The sequence below is a fragment of the Lonchura striata genome, chromosome 2 (genome assembly GCF_046129695.1).
Source record: "Lonchura striata isolate bLonStr1 chromosome 2, bLonStr1.mat, whole genome shotgun sequence".
Classification (NCBI taxonomy): Eukaryota; Metazoa; Chordata; class Aves; order Passeriformes; family Estrildidae; genus Lonchura; species Lonchura striata.
Genome location: NC_134604.1, coordinates 87397866 through 87414671, shown reverse-complemented (window position 1 = coordinate 87414671; position 16806 = coordinate 87397866). Strand labels below are relative to the sequence as shown.

General features: G+C 43.5%; 2 protein-coding genes across 3 annotated transcripts in view; one reads left to right on the top strand and one right to left on the bottom strand.

The window, feature by feature from the left end:
• The window catches only part of TBC1D8 (TBC1 domain family member 8), a 48674-nt gene extending 37831 nt beyond the window's left edge, over positions 1-10843 (top strand). For both annotated transcript variants that reach the window (XM_021538527.2, XM_021538515.2), the window contains exons 12-20: positions 3077-3362; positions 3829-3958; positions 4211-4309; positions 4826-4894; positions 6202-6442; positions 7679-7744; positions 8357-8446; positions 8610-8710; positions 9880-10843. In XM_021538527.2, coding sequence (XP_021394202.1) covers positions 3077-3362; positions 3829-3958; positions 4211-4309; positions 4826-4894; positions 6202-6442; positions 7679-7744; positions 8357-8446; positions 8610-8710; positions 9880-10338 — 1541 coding nt within the window. In that variant the 3' untranslated portion in view covers positions 10339-10843. The remainder of the gene's footprint in view (positions 1-3076; positions 3363-3828; positions 3959-4210; positions 4310-4825; positions 4895-6201; positions 6443-7678; positions 7745-8356; positions 8447-8609; positions 8711-9879) is intronic.
• A 530-nt stretch (positions 10844-11373) lies between these two features.
• RPL31 (ribosomal protein L31) lies at positions 11374-16358 on the bottom strand. The gene is made up of 5 exons (XM_021538551.2): positions 16284-16358; positions 15599-15715; positions 13996-14121; positions 11902-12014; positions 11374-11439 (listed from the first exon to the last, which is right to left on the bottom strand). The coding sequence occupies exons 2-5, from the start codon at positions 15703-15705 to the stop codon at positions 11408-11410; spliced, it is 378 nt and encodes a 125-aa protein (XP_021394226.1). The 5' UTR covers positions 15706-15715; positions 16284-16358; the 3' UTR covers positions 11374-11407.
• Between the last annotated feature and the right edge of the window lie 448 nt (positions 16359-16806).

The window sequence follows — 16806 nt, the reverse complement described above, 5'->3', positions numbered from 1 at the left end:
TAATACTGGCAAGAAGGTAAGTTAAAGCTGAGTTATTCCAAAGTTTAGCTGGATGCTTAGTATGTGTTGTGGTGCTTTGAGTGCCATTGGTATTTTCTGCTAGTGGACTGGGCATTGTAACTGTCCCACTTGTCAGAATTTTTCTTCTTGTCTCCAGACATGACTTTAAACTGCTATTTTGATAACTGACTTCCATGTTTGTCCATCTCCTTCCTTGATTAAAGCAGAAACACAGCTTTATCACTACTCAAGCATTTCTGGATATCAACAGCGTGCTTTGGATTACTCATAACTTTCTGATGCTTGCTGGGTTATTGCCCTTAAGTAGCATTCTCTGCTGCTCACCTGAGTTGTGTCACCTGGCCAGCCATATCCCTGCCTTAAGTTGTTCTTGATTTGTGCTTTATATCTTACCTGTCACTTGCCATGGCTACAGCATACATTAAGTGCTGAAAGTTTTGGTTGTTCTGTCTCTCTGTTTTCTGGCCCTCTTTATCGCAAGGAAATAGTTCTGTGTCCCTCTACTGCCATAGTTCACCACAGTGTGAAGAGCCAGGAATTCAGTTTTGCCCTGCTCTCCCTGGCTGAGTGGCACTGGTGCAGTTTTGCAGCATAGTTGCTTCACTGACTGCTTATTTCTGCAGCTCTGCTTTACCCTGGAACTTAACATGGTGCTAGTGATCTTCTCCACCCTGCCCCTCCTCTGGTTCCTGTTGCTTGAGTTAGTGTTCTTGGCTCTGCATTTCAGTCCACCTTTTTTGATTTGCAACCAGCTTTTGTCTAAACTTTGTATTGTTTCTTCCTGCATAACACTTCCAAGACCAAACTTTTCCTCTTTGTGCACTCTGCCAATACTGTTTGTCCAAATTTTGATCTCTCAATAACTTTGGTGATCTCTGATCTTGCTACCTGTCACTGTGCTTTTCCTCTGCAGTGTCAGACAGTAATCTCTGCAATCCAAACAGCTACCAAATTAATGACCTTGGTTATAACAGGCCTTCTTAGCATCCTTTTGTCTCAGACCTTTTCTTTATGACTTTCAGAGTCTTCTATTTATGTGTGTGTTTAGTTAGTTAGTTAGAATTTTTGCTTTCAAAACTTAGGCAATTCAGTCCTACTCAACCTTCTTACTTTTATCTCCTTCCTTCAGCCTTGCCAGCTCTGACCCCTTTCACAAGCTTTTTCATTATTTTACTGCTTGCAAATGGAAAAGCCTGCAGGCAGGGCTTCTCCTTCAGGAATTCCCTGTGCTTCTCCTCTCTGCAATGCATAGAGGAAATTATAGGCAGATAGGTGCAAGATAGAAACAAGTTGTATATGGGTCAAGAGTGGTGGCAAGGGTCAGGCATATCCTATTCTCAGTTACCATGACTTTTCTATCCCCTGCATAAAGCAGCAGGGCATCTTACCCCACTTTACCTGTTAGACTGTCATCAATTTGACACTGTAATTCTTGAAGCACTGAAAACCTTATTTCATTTCTCTGACTTGACTTTTCAGTCCTCAAGATGTCATTTATCTTGCATCTAAGGTCATAATTTTTCAAATCCATGCCCTGGTGTTTTTCTACCTCATTGTGGTCTCATGCTCATGTGCTCAGATTTCATGTTTTCTGGGAGCCTAATGGAAAAATAGACAGAAAAGTCAATTTTAATATGTCTGCTTGACTTTCATCTACAGTGGCAGCACTTACATTATATATAAGAAGATCTGTGAAAGATCTGGACAGTGTTGCATGTTCCTTTAAAGCTCAGGTTTTGATAGTGCTGTCTCTAAGTTTGGAATGATTTATTTATATATGTCTTGCCTGTCTCTGACTTCCTTCAAATATCTCTAAATCCAGCTCTAGTTTTTTTGGGTCTGTGTTAACTATGGCTGTTAAATTGTTTGCATTAAGCTTATTTTAAAAAACCAAACAAAAATTACCCTCTGTTGAGTACCTCTAGCCTTTCTACTTTTCTTCAATCTTACAGGAAGCTTTTTCTTCAAAGCATCATGCTTGATGTGTTTCTGAAAAGCTTTTTGGATGTCCATCGGCTTTTATTTTTGATTTGTGGTGCTGTAATGTTTGTTCAGTCACCAGCAGAAGCTCTTTGTGGACTGATGTGAAAGGTTCTAATACTGAGAAATGTCATAGGTATTTTTTTCCCTGTGATTTGACTAAAAAGCCCTCTGCCACAAAGTGCTAGGGATATATATGTTTCAGCAATTAATATTGTGTCCTAATATTAGCAGAATATGGACAACAAGAAAGAAATTAATAACTTGAAAAGAAAGACAAAATAATTGAAAATGTTAACTTCATTTTGCATTCAGGAATATTTTTAACTTGCAGTGTCTTTGGGCAAAGCCCTGATGTGGGAAATTTGGTTTGTAGACACAGTCCACTTAATTGTAACAGCTGCTGACAAAGCAGAACTGAACTAGTAGCTAAACCCAGAGCCCAGATCTGCTCCTTTTGGAAAGACTGGTTGGGACAGTTAGGAAGTCTTTTATCTGGGCATTGCGGAAGTCTTTTGTTCTTTATGTGTAGATATATGTGCTTGTAAGTATATACTTGTATCTGTGCCTGTGCTTTCGTGTAAATATTATTCTTCCTGCTTGGTGTGTGTAGGCATATCTGGACTTCCAGCCTACATTTTCTCAGAGGAAAACCTTTGCTGCCCACTTGCTTGAGTACAAGCATCAGAAAGGACTGAGTACTGTCTTTATTTTTACTACATATATCCCAAGTGGAGCAGTAAAATGCTTTAAGATTGCTTTTGCTAGCACTTAATTATTATGTGCTTTTGTAGCCAAGACCAACAGCTGCTGCTATTGCTATTTCATTGCACCCTAAAGGCACTTAGGAAAATTAACACACATTTTGCAGAAAGTTGTAAGGTTTATGGACACAAGGGTTGGGCTGAGATCACAGCAGGAGGATAATGGCAGTTTTCACTGTAGATGCATGTGTACCTTGCCAGTTTAAATTTTAAGAATGTCTTGCAGTTAACAGTTGACAGCAGTGATTAGCTTACAAAAATATTTTTTCCTGTGTCAGTGCGGACTAATGCTTTTTCTTTATGACTTGTAGGTGCTCAGGTAGACCAGTCAGTGTTTGAAGAGCTTATAAAAGAACAACTTCCAGAGCTGGCTGAACATATGAAGGATCTGACAGCCCTAGCTTCCATCTCTCTTTCCTGGTTCCTTACCCTTTTCCTCAGCATCATGCCCCTGGAAAGTGCTGTGAATGTTGTGGACTGCTTTTTCTATGATGGCATCAAAGCCATTTTCCAGCTGGGCTTGGCCATACTGGAAGCCAACGCTGTGGATCTGTGTAACAGCAAGGATGATGGGCAGGCCCTGATGATCCTGAGCAGGTATGGCCACACAGGAGTGCTCCTTTCATCTCAGGCTGTTCTGCCCTAAAAGAAAGGCATTGCTCAGTAGGCACCAGGGCCCTCCCGTGTCACCCTGCTGCTGCTGCTCTCACAGTGTCTGCCTTAAACAATGGCTTTGTACGTCGACGAGATGTCCTGTGAAGTTTCCTGGCATTGCCTGCGTCAGTGTGCAATATTTACTGCTGCTCTTCGTGCCTTCCCTAGACTGATGGGCTTCCTGCTCCAGACTTCAAGGAGACAGAAGTTTTATTCCTTGGGCAGCATTTAGTCATTTGGCTGGCTTGCTGTTCCTCAGATGAGTAATCGCAAGGGCATTTTTGAAAAGTCTAGCTTGCCCAAAACTCAATTTATTTCTAAGTCTGAGCCATAAAACTTATTTGCTTACTTTAATTGAGAAGAACACAGTGCAATGTGGTCTGTGTTCTGACATATTTCCTCCCTTCAGGTTTTTAGAGCATATCAAAAATGAGGAAAGCCCTCTGCCACCTATTGGTAATCACCATGCATTCTTCAGTGATGACCAGGAATCCTTTCCAGTGACTGAAATAGCCAACCTGATTAATGATTCTTATGAGGTAAAATAATTCTTTGTATCTACGGAGAGGATTTAATTCAGCTTGGATGCTTTGAAAGTTAATACACATGTTTACAGATTCCTTGATTGATGTGCTCTCATGCACAAAACTAGATGTAGTATGAGTACCCAGATTAGAGACTGGTTATGCCTTTTCTTCAAGGTCTCACTGCACTTTAAAAGTTGAATTTCCTATTAATACAAGTATCATAAAATACAACACAAATAATAAATTTCTGTTCCTCTCTTACAGAAATTTGGAGACCACTCTGTGGAACAGATAGAGCACATGCGCTACAAACACCGGATCCGTGTCCTGCAGAGCCACGAAGATACAACCAAGCAGAATGTGGTGAGGAGGGTGTTAATATGACTGAGGTAGCTCAGCATTGCCTCTGGAGATACATGGGTTTAGTTTTTAAAAAGGCGTCACCAGGTCTTGAAAAATCATTGCTGATTCTGCAAAAAGCTCTTTCCTGGGATTCCGATGGGTTTTTTTTGGCAGCCATGTACATTATTATAGTTTAGGGTGCTTTAAAGTTCTGAACAACTGCAAGACTGTCCAGCTCAGCACCTTATCTGTGACTGTGGCCAGCCGTTGGCAGATTCCTGGGGAAGAGCGTGAGGAGAGACAGCACCACACGATGCATCCCCGGCCTCTGTGACCTGTAGCTTAGGGACTTCCTGTCTTTGTTTCTAATAGCCCTTGAGGGATTTCTCTTTTCATGGATGTGTCCAAATGGTGAACCTAAAGAAGGGGGAAACAGCGCAAAGATTTTTTTAGTAGTGGTTTTCAGCTGTTCCACCTAAGTACAGCTCATGAGCCCATGTCAGTGATGTCGCTAACATGATTTTCTTTCTTTTTAAGCTCCGAGTTGTCATCCCAGATGTTTCGATTCTTCCTGAAGATTTAGAGGAATTGTACGACTTGTTCAAGGTTGGTCTCCCTGAAAAGCAGGGGATGCACCTCATTGAGGCTTCTTTGGGCATAGCTTTCAGCTGTTGCTTGGCAGTGCAGCACTGACCTCCCGTCCTCTGGCAGGGCCGTGCTCCCTGGGTGGGATCTTGCCATTTTGTCCTTTCTGTGGTTGTGCAGTTGTTAAAGAGGAACAGTAACAGACTGATTCTTCAGAGAACTGCTCCAGAGTTTTTTATAACTTTCTGCTTGGAAATGGTCCCTGACAATGGTCCCTGTTAACTTTCACATGCAGAATAAATTAAATATTATGTAGTTGTGCTCATTGGGAAATTGGCAGTGCTTTTAAATCCTGTTCTCTAAATGCTCTTTAAAGGAAGACTCTCTTCTCCATGGGGAAAAAAAACCAAACCCCACAACCTTGTGTCCTTGCAATTTGTTCCTAATTTTCTAATAGGGTCTTTTTTGAGGGGTAATTATTTTTGGTTTTGTTTTGTTTTTTTTTTTTTTTAACTAAAAGCGGTTTCAGCTCCTTTCTGTCAAGCTGATGTTTGATAAAACTTAAAGTTGGAGACAGTGACATCTAAGCTTATACAACTATACTTGATATAGAGGTCCAAGCTGTAGTTACTTCCCTTAATGGATCATTTCTTCTGTGTATTGTTCATCGCCATAAATACTGAGAATATGACTGTGGCATGTTGTTAGTGTTACACAGCTTTGTCACCAAGAGCAGCTGTGTCCTGCCACCATTAGTGGTTGTAAAATGATGCTGCTGGGGCTTGTTCTTCTGTGCTTCCCTCCTGCTCCTCACTGTTGGTTTTGATCTTTGACTAACTTCCTCTAATTCCATTTTCTGGTAGTGGTTCCTTTTTTTGTTATTTCCCTTGATCTCCCAGGGACAGCTTACTTTGTTGGGACTCTTTGTTTTACCTGCCCCTAACAGAAGACTAATGCTGCAGTATCTAAATGGAGAGGTCTGAGACAGAATAAATGAGCAGGTTAAGCCTATGGTTGCTCCATGTTTTTTGTGACCCTCTGTACCTTTGGCTGCTAAGGTCAGATGTTAAACAGAGTTTCAGTAGCCCACAGTGAATTTCTTTCAAGAATCTGCCCTTATTAATTATTCACTGGAAATTGTAAGAGTGGCTGGCTGCTCTGATGAAAGATTTGCTTTTTCACACAGGAATGGTCTTGGTCTCACTATGACAGAGCGAATTTCGAGCATGCTACAGCATAGTTTGATGTGAATGCCTTTTTCTGCTGGTCGTTCTCTCTGCTGCCGTGCCCTGCAACAACCGCTCTCGTGTGTGTCCGATTTCTCCTAGAGGGAACATTTGATCAGGTGCTACTGGGAGAGCAGGAGCGCGGTGTCGGAGCGCCACGACCCCAGCAGGCCGTACGCCGAGCAGTACCGCATCGACGCCCAGCAGTTCGCCAGCCTCTACCGCCTGCTCTCGCCCTGGACCTGCGGGGAGCACACCGACCTCCTCGCCCACAGGACCTTCCGCCTCCTGGATGACAACATGGACCGCCTCATCGAGTTCAAGGGGCTCGCCAGCTGCTTGGGTATCGGCTCACTGCGGGCTGGGCCGCGGGGCAGAGCTGGGGGTGGCACGTGGGGGAGACAGGAGTGTTAAAATGCCACGTAACTGGCAGAGAGGATGGTTTCTAGGGCTTGTAATTACCCAGGTCAGTGATCGTTACTCATTCTTTTGTGTTTCAATCATCTGAAGTCAATTTGATTTAAAAGACAGACTGAGGACATGACTGAATGTTGCATTGGAATATTAGATTTCTCAGACAATAGTAATTTTGTTGAAAACCTTGCATGAGTGAAGAATTACACTTGGGTCTGCACAGAATGCTAGGAAATCCTCTCTACGAGTTGCTGCTCTGAGCATACCTCTGAAATCTCAAGGTACCTCTTTGAAAACTGCTTTTTGAAGACTTAACCTTACACAGGTTAAGGCAGGCTGACTGCTGCCTGCCTTGCATTTTGGCAGTAAGCAGAACAAAAAAAAATTTGGCCAGCAGTGACTGAGGGCTATGCTAGGGTTGATCTTGAAGCCACCAGCTGTCTTAATAGGTGAAACTGACTGTCCAAAATCTGGCTGAAGGGGAAATGGCAAATCTCAACTGTTGTCTGACCTCAAGTGAGAAAAAAATGAAATTCAACGCTTCAGTAAAAATCAGTGATTTTGTAATCTTTCTACTTATGATTTTTAGATTTTTTATGTGAACACTAAGGCACCCTGTATTCTCTTTTTATTTCATTCTTAGAGGGATACAACTTTCAATTTAAAGTTCTCACAGTATTTGAGTGCATTTGAAAGTTTAGAATCTAAGTTTTATTGGTCACTGAAAATGGGAATCATATTACATGTGAAATAGTTACCTCCTTTGGGCTTGCCCTACAGAACAGCAGTAAGGGCTGAAGGGGAAAAATGCTAAGAATATGATATCCCCAACATTATCTGTCTCCCCCCTCACATTTCTGTAAACGTGTGGCAGCAAGCAGCCTTTATTAGATTCCCTGCCATCCTCCTTGGTGTTTTTAAATGATGCTGAAGCTCCACAGAGTGAGGTGCTCCCAATCTATTTCACAAGAACAAAGACCAGAACAGATGGCTGTCACCTGCTGTTCCTCATTGACAGGCACAACCTAAAGTTATACACTGGCCATATGTTTATTGTCCATGTAAACAGTTATCCTTTGTGCACAGAGACATGCCTGATTTATTTTACAACTGTGAAAGTAAATGCTCTGGTTCACTTCCTTCTTGTACTTTATTTTCCTTGCAGATGTTATGTATAATGGAGAAATGAATGAAAAGATAAAGTTACTATATAAGCTGCATATCCCACCAGGTAAGAAATATGAAAGGAAATTGATACCTCAGTTTCCCCCAAAAAATCTCTTGCTTTTGGGAAAAAGCTGCTTAATGAATAACCCCATCTTGCTTCCTTCCACCTTGGAGCATGCAGGATGTGCATTTGTAGTTACACTCACTGTGTTTAACAAATTACTCCATTAATTACAAATGGAACCTTTTTGGATGAAATGTACCACTTACAATGTCAAAGCTCACACATCTGTTGGATTCAGAGATCTTTTGCAGCCAATTATATGGGTTACTTACAGACAAAATACAAACTGAAATAACATTTTTGAATGGCTTGTACTCCACGTACAGTAATCTCCTTGTATAGCTTGATCCAGTTTTGATTAGGTGACAAAATTCTGTGGTATTTTCCCTGTGCAAAGTTTTAAATTAAATGTGCAGTTCTTGGCAAGCTTCCAATTGCAGCACCAGTCTTACAGGAACATGATTTTACAGTATGATTTAATGAAGTACCTGAAAACATTTGCAAAATATCTTTGCACAATTACATCGCTTTCTTCAAGTATGTACATTTTAGAAAAATAAATAACCATCATGCCGAATTCAAAGGATCTAACTTGTCACATTTCTTGAATAGCTCTCACAGAAAATGAACGAGAGAGCCAGTCACCGTTAAAGAATCCTTTGCTGTCAACATCAAGACCACTGGTCATTGGAAAATCAAACGGTATGTCCAGAGAAGTTCTCTTAATGTGAGTGCATGAGATAACCAACTTTCCACTTGCGATCCCTACCATGTTATCTCTGCTCTCTGGGGTTTATTTTGAAATGTAAATTTACTACAAGTGACTTGAAAATTAATTACCCTTTTTATATCTGCTCAAAAAAAGGTGATGCAGTAGATTACCAAAAGCAGTTGAAGCAGATGCTGAAGGATCTAGCCAAAGAAAAAGATACTAAAACTGAAAAGGAATTGCCAAAAATGAGCCAGGTATGTACCTTAGAGGCTGTACTCTGTTTTTCAAGAAGCATATGAAAAATTAAATTTTTGAATTCAACAGTTTGGCTCTCTCACGAAGTATAACTTCAGCCTGAACTGGGATTCAGTCCTTCAGGCATTGATGATTGGGCTCCTCTGATCTAGGGAGCAGGTGCTTGAGAACTTTCAAGAAACTACCTTCCTAGCAGTTCCTTCTGCTCTGACTGGCTGGTGAATAGAATTTCAGACTCACCCTCACCTGTAGCAGAATATTGAAGCAAATAGGCTTATCCACGCTGGAAAAAGGCTTCCTAAGCCAAAGAATTCCCAAGAATGCACATTTTTGTTGTTTTCCCATACCTCCTCTGCACCAAAGCAGTAGCTTCTTAGTCTGCCCCACCTGGAACTTGCCCTGTCTTAGCCAAACACTGACTAGAACTGCAGGAAGACAGCTGAAGGCTGACACAGTCTTGCATGGTTCCTAGTGCCAGTAGCTTTCTGTATTGTTGGCGTAAGGAAAGCTACTGGAGGGAAAAGGGCCCCATACTAATAAAACAAATGTACAGACATGCAAAGAAAGATGGGACTGCCCCCAGAATCCCTTCTGTGCTTGTGTTGCTAAATGAAGTTTTAAATGGGTGGCATGAACCTAGCCTGTCAGCTCTGCAGGGGCTCATAATCTCATAAAGGCGTAATTTCACTGAAGGCTCACAACTCTCCTAACAGGAGACAGAAAGGAGCTGGGTAGGAAAGATCTTTGAATTGTTTTAGACGAGCTGGGAAGGAGGTGAGAGAAGCAGATGGGAATTTTGTTTGCAGGCCTGTGGATGGCTAATTTGGTTGTAACCCATTCTGTGTAGCAACCACCAATAAGGGATTTTCCCTTGCCTTGTCTCTCACTTGCCCATAGATCATCTGGCAGGTCCTGATTTCCTTCATCAGGGCATCAAATACTTCACTGCCCTTTGCTCTTTTTGATTTCAGCACAGGGTTTCCTAGCACCACTGGGGGCTGAAATCCTTTCACTAACAGTTTTTTAAAAGCAGGCAGACGTTATATAAGAACACATAAATGTACACAGCATTCCACCTGCTTTTGCAGGACTGTGCCCTGCCTGACTCCTGCAGTGATCCTTAGCGGGGCTGTTCAGGACTTTGATGCTCACTTTTCATCCTTTACAGAAGGAGTTCATTCAGTTCTGCAAAACGTTGTATAGCATGTTTCATGAAGATCCAGAGGAGAATGATTTGTACCAAGCCATTGCCACTGTGACCACACTGTTACTTCAGATTGGGGAAGTAGGACAAAGGAGCATCAGCCTGGGGAGCGGATCAGATGAGTTCACTGAGGATTTGCAGCCCGAGGCCTCTGCTTCAGACCAGGATGCTGTTTTTACTGACACTGTGAAGACCCCTCACAAAGACTCTCAACCTTCACCTGTGACTGAAGGGGACTGGACTGTCTCTTTTGAACATATTCTAGCCTCCCTCTTGACCGAACAATCATTAGTTAACTTCTTTGAAAAACCCTTAGAACTGAAACCAAAACTTGAGAATGCAAAGCTATATCAATACAGTCTCAGAACAAATGGAATGAGCTGCCAGTCACGGAGTGAACATGCAAAACCAAGCATGCAGTAGCAGCAAACATAGCAAAAATGAAATGCACTGAAATTATGCCAAAGGACATACTGTAAAAGGCTTTCAGTTGACAGTGGACTTTTGGTATCCAATTTGGTGGGTCTGTGGTTTTCAGTTTAAGAGCTTTAAAAGCTAAAAGGGTGTGTAGGTTTGTTTTGTGCCATTGATTTATTATGTTCTCGTTTTGAATGTAAAAGGAAACATCTGTCTACAGTGTGAAGAACTGAAGCCCTCTTCTGCATTGGGAGAGCAGAGGCTGGCTCCAGTTGTCTTTCTTTTTTTAAGCAGGGGAAAACACTTCTTATCTGCTGTCCACAGTTCGTTTCAGTTGCCTTTTTTTGCACTAATACTGAAAACTGTTTCAATGCTGGTAATTGAAACTATTTTAATATATTTGATTGTATTCCAATTTTTATGTCTTGCTGAAATGTTAAGTGTACATGGACTGTGCTTCTGATGTTGGTCTGTGAAAACATGCACTTTTCAATAAACCCTTTTTGTACAAGACTGGCACTGACAGTATTTACTGGTTTAGCGAAGTAAAGTGCCTTTAGTCCCTAGTGATTTAAACAAGTACCCGGAGGTAGCATGATCACAATTATTTCACTAATCAAAACCTGTTTCTATGCTGTACACAGAACTACTTTGGGAGAAGCCGACTGAGTCTGCCTAAAAGGCCACTGGGGCACATCATCCACATGAGATTACATACATTAAATATTATCTAGCAGTTTTGGTTGAGCTTTTCTTGTTTTAAAACAAACTTGACCGTAACTTAAAATACCTATGTAAAGGCTCTTTAATACCCATAACAAAACAAACCCACCACAACTCTGCCACCCACAAAGAACATTTGAATCTTCTCCTTATTCCATTGACATGTAATGTAAGTCTAGTGTATCTTTAGTTAGGAAAATTACACCTTTATGTTCAAATTTGAAGAAAGCAAGATACTTTAAAAGGCTGGTACCTGTTCAACTCAATGCTTCACAGCTGAGAGCTCGAAAAGACTGGACAGTAAAAACAACTAAAGAATATATTTTATCTTTTTATTGTAATGAAAATCCATTTAATTTTCATCCACATTGACTGTCTGTAGACCTGCAAAATAAGACATTTTATCACCACCTATTATATATATGGAAGTCTTCCCAAGAAGCACACCTACAGTTTCAAGGCTAGTCTGCTGATCTACTCCTGGAAGAGCAAACTATATAGAAAGTATTTCTCCAAATGTTAAAACAAAAACTTAGTTGCATTTACAGAATTGATTTTTATCAGATGACAAGCAGAGAGGGCTTAATCTGCCTGAGCTCTTGACAGCAGAGGATGGGCTTAGTGACTACGGCCCGTGTTTTTCAATCTCAAAATTTAGAAGATCATTTCACTCCTTTTTGATGTGGATCAGGGACCCTTGTTCTCTACAGCAGAGCTGAAGGTTAAGCCAGTGGTTTGACTCTTGCAGCGTGCTTTTCATCTGAATTTTGCACTGCAGGAGGAGCTGTCCTGCTTTGCTTCTTGTTCATATAAACATGGCATGGGAGGTGCATGAACCTTCCTTACCTTTGAATGTTGTGACTGGCACATAGGTAACCAGAGTGTACAGCTTGTTGGGAGAATCCTCATCCTCATTGCGCTTTCTGGACAAACGCACACGGATACGGTAAGGAACATTCCTAAAATGAAGATGGCAGATTAATTTGCAGTGAAGTATGTACTGAAACCCATGAATTCGTAGGAAAGTTCTTTCTCAGCATCATACCAAGAGCAAGATCTTGTACCTTAAGAGACTGTATTGTTTGCCTTAGAGGAGTTTTTGTTTATGTGTTTTGCTTGGTTTTATTCAAGTTAGAAGGTTAAGATTTAACTGAGCCTTGAGTAAGATGAATTCATAATCCAGTAGGAGCATAAAGTCAGAAGTTCATCATCAGCCCACTACTGAGGAAATACACCTTGAAGATGATCATCAAGTTAACATAATCAGCAAGCAGCTGTTAGTAACAACCATTTCTTAATAAAATACAAAATAGTGAGAAAAACCCCAAACAATCTACCCTGAAATCCCAAGGCCTCTGTCAAAAGTCAGAGTATTGCCTATCTTTATTGCCAGAAGCCGTGGAAATTCTAGTGAGCGTCAAGCCTGAACCAAAGTCTTACTTTGGGCACAAAACTAATCATCATTTCTTCCGCACAAAGCCCATGGAATTATAACTAAATTGTTTAATGATTTTGTTTGTAATAGGCAAATCACAGCTTAGTGTCCTCACCTAATAATGCCCAAAACATGCTGCTGAGGGGAGGCACAGAATTTTTTCTCCACACCATTTTTCACATAACCTTCCTCCTCAAACTCAGAATTTTAGGAAACTCCTGCTCAGAGTACTATCTGAAGGAACCTGCTCCTCCTCCCCGCTGCAAGAACAGCTTTTTCAAGAACATGCTTATTACTATTACATCAGGTAGACACAACAGTTAGACACAAGAACTAGCTTTGCTTTATTCCCTTCCTGTCAAAGTCAGAAGTATTTTTTACTAATTTACACAGATCACTGACTATCGTACCAGCCAGCATGGTGTTTTTAACCTCTGCTGATCCTTACAGAGGAAGATACCCTACTTTGCATATATTATGTATTCTAACTAGTAAAAATTGCAGATTCACACTGGAAAGACAGATATAGGGACTCCTTGCTTCATGGACTGCACTTGCACCAGTGAACACAAGGAAGTCCTGGTTAGCAGCCTCACTACAAAGCTCTGGGGTTACGTATGCTGTCTCCTGGTTCCACTGCTCCTTCTTCACTCCCTATGAACTGGGCAGTTTAACAGGGAGGACAGAGAACCAAACCCTGCCTGTAAGACCCAGTAACTCAGTCTCATCCTCCCACTCTGCTTTTCAAGGAAGGGTTGGCCACATGATGCCAGGCAGATTCTATGTATGTCATAGACCAGACTCAAGGATCTAATTCCCAGAAGACATGATTTAAACCCATGTGCATCTCTCAAAGCATTAGTCCCGATCAGTTAACCTTTTATTAGAGTTTAAGAGGTCCCACTCCCCACAGAAGATCTACTGGACCATCTTTACACGTCATATTAGTTGCCTTTGTAGTAGTGAATAAACAGAAGCTACAGTTTTTGGTCCCCAAACTACTTATTTATTCGTACTTTCAAGATTAATGGCCCTGTTGAAAATACACCTCCTTTTGTGCAGCATTTCTTCAGCATCCTGTTTGGACAAACCTCATCTTGTTTGGACACACTGCATAAATCCCACTTGGCCTGGGATTGTAGGTATCACTAAAAGGTCAGGTTTATAAAGCTATCTGCTACAACATGGATGAAGGTACTACAGAATTACAACACCACAATCCTTTCTCTTCCCCACCCTCAACCCCCAAACCTGCACTCCTTCTTTCCTTTGCTTTATTCTTATTAAAAGTAGAAGGAAATTCTTTCAATTCCAGAGTTTACCAAAGCTTTGTTACAAATATGCCAGGCCAGCTGACCAGAACACAAGAGGTGACAGATTAGGTTGGCGAGTATGACACAAGGAAGCATTTGCAGAGAAAACGCAAATACTTCAAGAAATATGAAAATTTTCCTTATCCTCTATGTCCTTCCTCAGCCTAGGACCCACAAAGTGCAAAAACCCACCTTATTCCTTTAGCCCAGACTGCTTTGTTCAGTCTGGTATCAATGCGAACGTCAGGAGTACCCATCTCCTTCATGGCAAATTTACGGATTTCCTTGAGGGCGCGTGGTGCTCGCTTCTTGAAGCCCCTAGGACAAACACAAGAGCCGTTTCTTTAACTTCAGGACACTGTCAGCACTAGACACTTGTTGCATGTGTCCTCCCAACATAAAACCCCCCACCAGCAAACAGCTGCACCAGCCTGACTAGACCTTTACCCTGGCAGGCAGATGCTGACTTTAATAGAAACCACTTGCACTTGGGTAAAATAATCTCAGTAAAATTTTGCGATCGCAAGATCTCCTGGATCTTAAACCTTCATTTTAACGTCAACACGTTTGAATATCTTAATAACACTGAAGAGATCAGAGGTGTCATGGGCACTCTGAATAAAAGCCCTATGGACAAAGCAGTGCAACAACAGTAACATAAACATGACAGAACTGTATTGTCGGTATTAAAATAAAACAGCAGAAAAACCAAACTGATGTTATTCTGACTATCAGCTTTTGCTGAACAGTACTTGGTTACTTTCTTTCACACTACCAGGACTGCACCAATACCACCATAACTGTTTTTTCCCCCAGTATAGCCTGTCTCATGCCCATTATGGCCAGATCCTGCAGGACTGGGCATCCACAGCAGAAGAGCTGCACCATGAGTGTTCTTCCATAGATATTATACCCACACTATGACACGGGGCTGTGCCAGTAGTGCCTGAGGTCCCATGCTGGGTTAGATTTAGTTAATATTATGTGCACACTGCTATTGATACTTTGTGCTAGAAATGGGAAGTGGGTACTTGATCACAAGTGAGACAAACACTAAATAAAAAGCATTTAACTCTAGCATAACATGCACAAAGGTGGACAGCAGGACCATCAAGCATTAAAACAGAATGAAGTGCCAATCAACAGGCAAGGCCAGAACATCTTATGAGTACCACTGCCTTCCATTCCCAGCCACAGTTTTGCAATGCTCCACTGCCTCATTTCTCTCCTATTCCACGTCAGCCACTGCACCAATTGTTTGGATTTGGATGGTGTCTTCCATGGGCTTGCAGACATACACAGAATGTGAGGGCACTGCAGCTTCCTCTGAAACACTTCTCCACTACAGTTTCATGAGGTTCAGAATCTGGTCAATTAAAAAGCTACTCTTACCTACACACAACAACTATCCTTTAACACAAATCAAATCCCAGTTTACACTTCACAAAATGTATGTGATAAACATGAAACCAGTAATTTTACCACAGCAGTATTTAATTTCTGAAACTTTCTCAATGAGCTGAAGTTTAAGCATTTGATTGGGAAGGAATGACAATCTGTGAACAGAAGTCCCAAAACACTCACAGTCACAGAAACAGGCTTATTCCTGAAAGTCACAAGCCAAGTCTGGGGTTGCACAGGTACAGAGAGCTGCTACCTTGGGACACAACAGAGGCACAAGGGACCACAAACACAACACCCCAAGGACAGTCCTCCTCTGCTCTTTAAAACCTACCGAACTCAATTCCAAATGCCACTTCAGAGAAGGCAAAATTCACTGAAAAGAAGAACTTACACGCCATGGATCCGCTTGTGGATATTGATTGTGTATTCCCGAGTTACTACTTCGTTGATAGCAGAGCGCCCCTTCTTTTTCTCGCCGCCTTTCTTTGCGGGAGCCATCTCAGCGACGCTAAAAGGCAGCGTGCACACATCAAACACAGATCTCGGACCTTCCCCGTCCCCAGCCCATTGCAAACCGCACAGTTCCCACATCAGCAATTTAAACCCAAGCTTCATTAACCCCCGGGGTCGCACCGTCGCAGGCTTCACGCAGCAACTTCCCAACACCACCGATGCTTTACTTTCATCTCCCTGAGAAGAGCAGGAAGCACGTCCGAGACTCTCCGACACCTCGCACTAACATCGGCCTCCTGGCCAGCCCCAAGCCCCCTCCCTCCGCAAGGCGGCCCGGGAGCGCAGCGCAGCCCGTCCAGCAGTGAACACGACGGGGCCAGGCGGGTCCTGCCCGGGGCACCAGCGCGGCCTGTGTCCCTGTCCCGGAGTCCCGCGGGCCTCCCGGGCTGGGAGGGCAGAGAGGCCCCATTCCCGCCGAACGCGGACGCGCCGGGAGATCCCATCCGGTGCCCCCCGTGCCGGGCCGCCTCCCGTGCCGGGCCGGGCCGCACCGGCGCCGCGCCGCGGGGTCTGCGGGGCGGATGGAGGCGGATTCGGCGGGACCGGCCCCGGCCCACACTCACCCTGCCCGGGCCCGGCCGGAAAGGAGCGCGCGCGGCACGCCGGGAAACAGGAGCGCTTCCGAGTCGGGCTGGGCAGCGACTGCGACTGCGCCGGCGCGAGAGGGGCGGGTGGGGGCGGGCGGGGGCGGGGGCGGGGGCGGTCGCGGTCACTGTGCCCGTACCGGGCTGTGCCGTGGGGCGGTGTCAGTCTGTGCCCGTACCGGATGTGTTCCGTGGGGCGGTGTCGGTCACTGTGCCCGTACCGGGCTGTGCCGTGGGGCGGTGTCAGTCTGTTCCCGTACCGGGCTGTGCCGTGGGGCGGTGTCGGTCACTGTGCCCGTACCGGGATGTGCCGCGGGGCGGTGTCAGTCTGTTCCCGTACCGGGCTGTGCCGTGGGGCGGTGTCGCTGTGTGCCCGTACCGGGCTGTGCCGCGGGGCGGTGTCAGTCTGTTCCCGTACCGGGCTGTGCCGTGGGGCGGTGTCGGTCACTGTGCCCGTACCGGGCTGTGCCGCGGGGCGGTGTCGGTCACTGTGCCCGTACCG

Bases quoted from the DNA above. Each gene is read 5' to 3' on its own strand.
- RPL31 (XM_021538551.2), bottom strand. From the start codon at position 15,705: ATGGCTCCCGCAAAGAAAGGCGGCGAGAAAAAGAAGGGGCGCTCTGCT. The intron at 14,122-15,598 runs GTAAGTTCTTCT...TGTTTGTCCTAG, and splicing joins CACAAGCGGATCCATGGCGT to GGGCTTCAAGAAGCGAGCAC. The intron at 12,015-13,995 runs GTGGGTTTTTGC...TCTTCATTTTAG, and splicing joins GTCTGGGCTAAAGGAATAAG to GAATGTTCCTTACCGTATCC.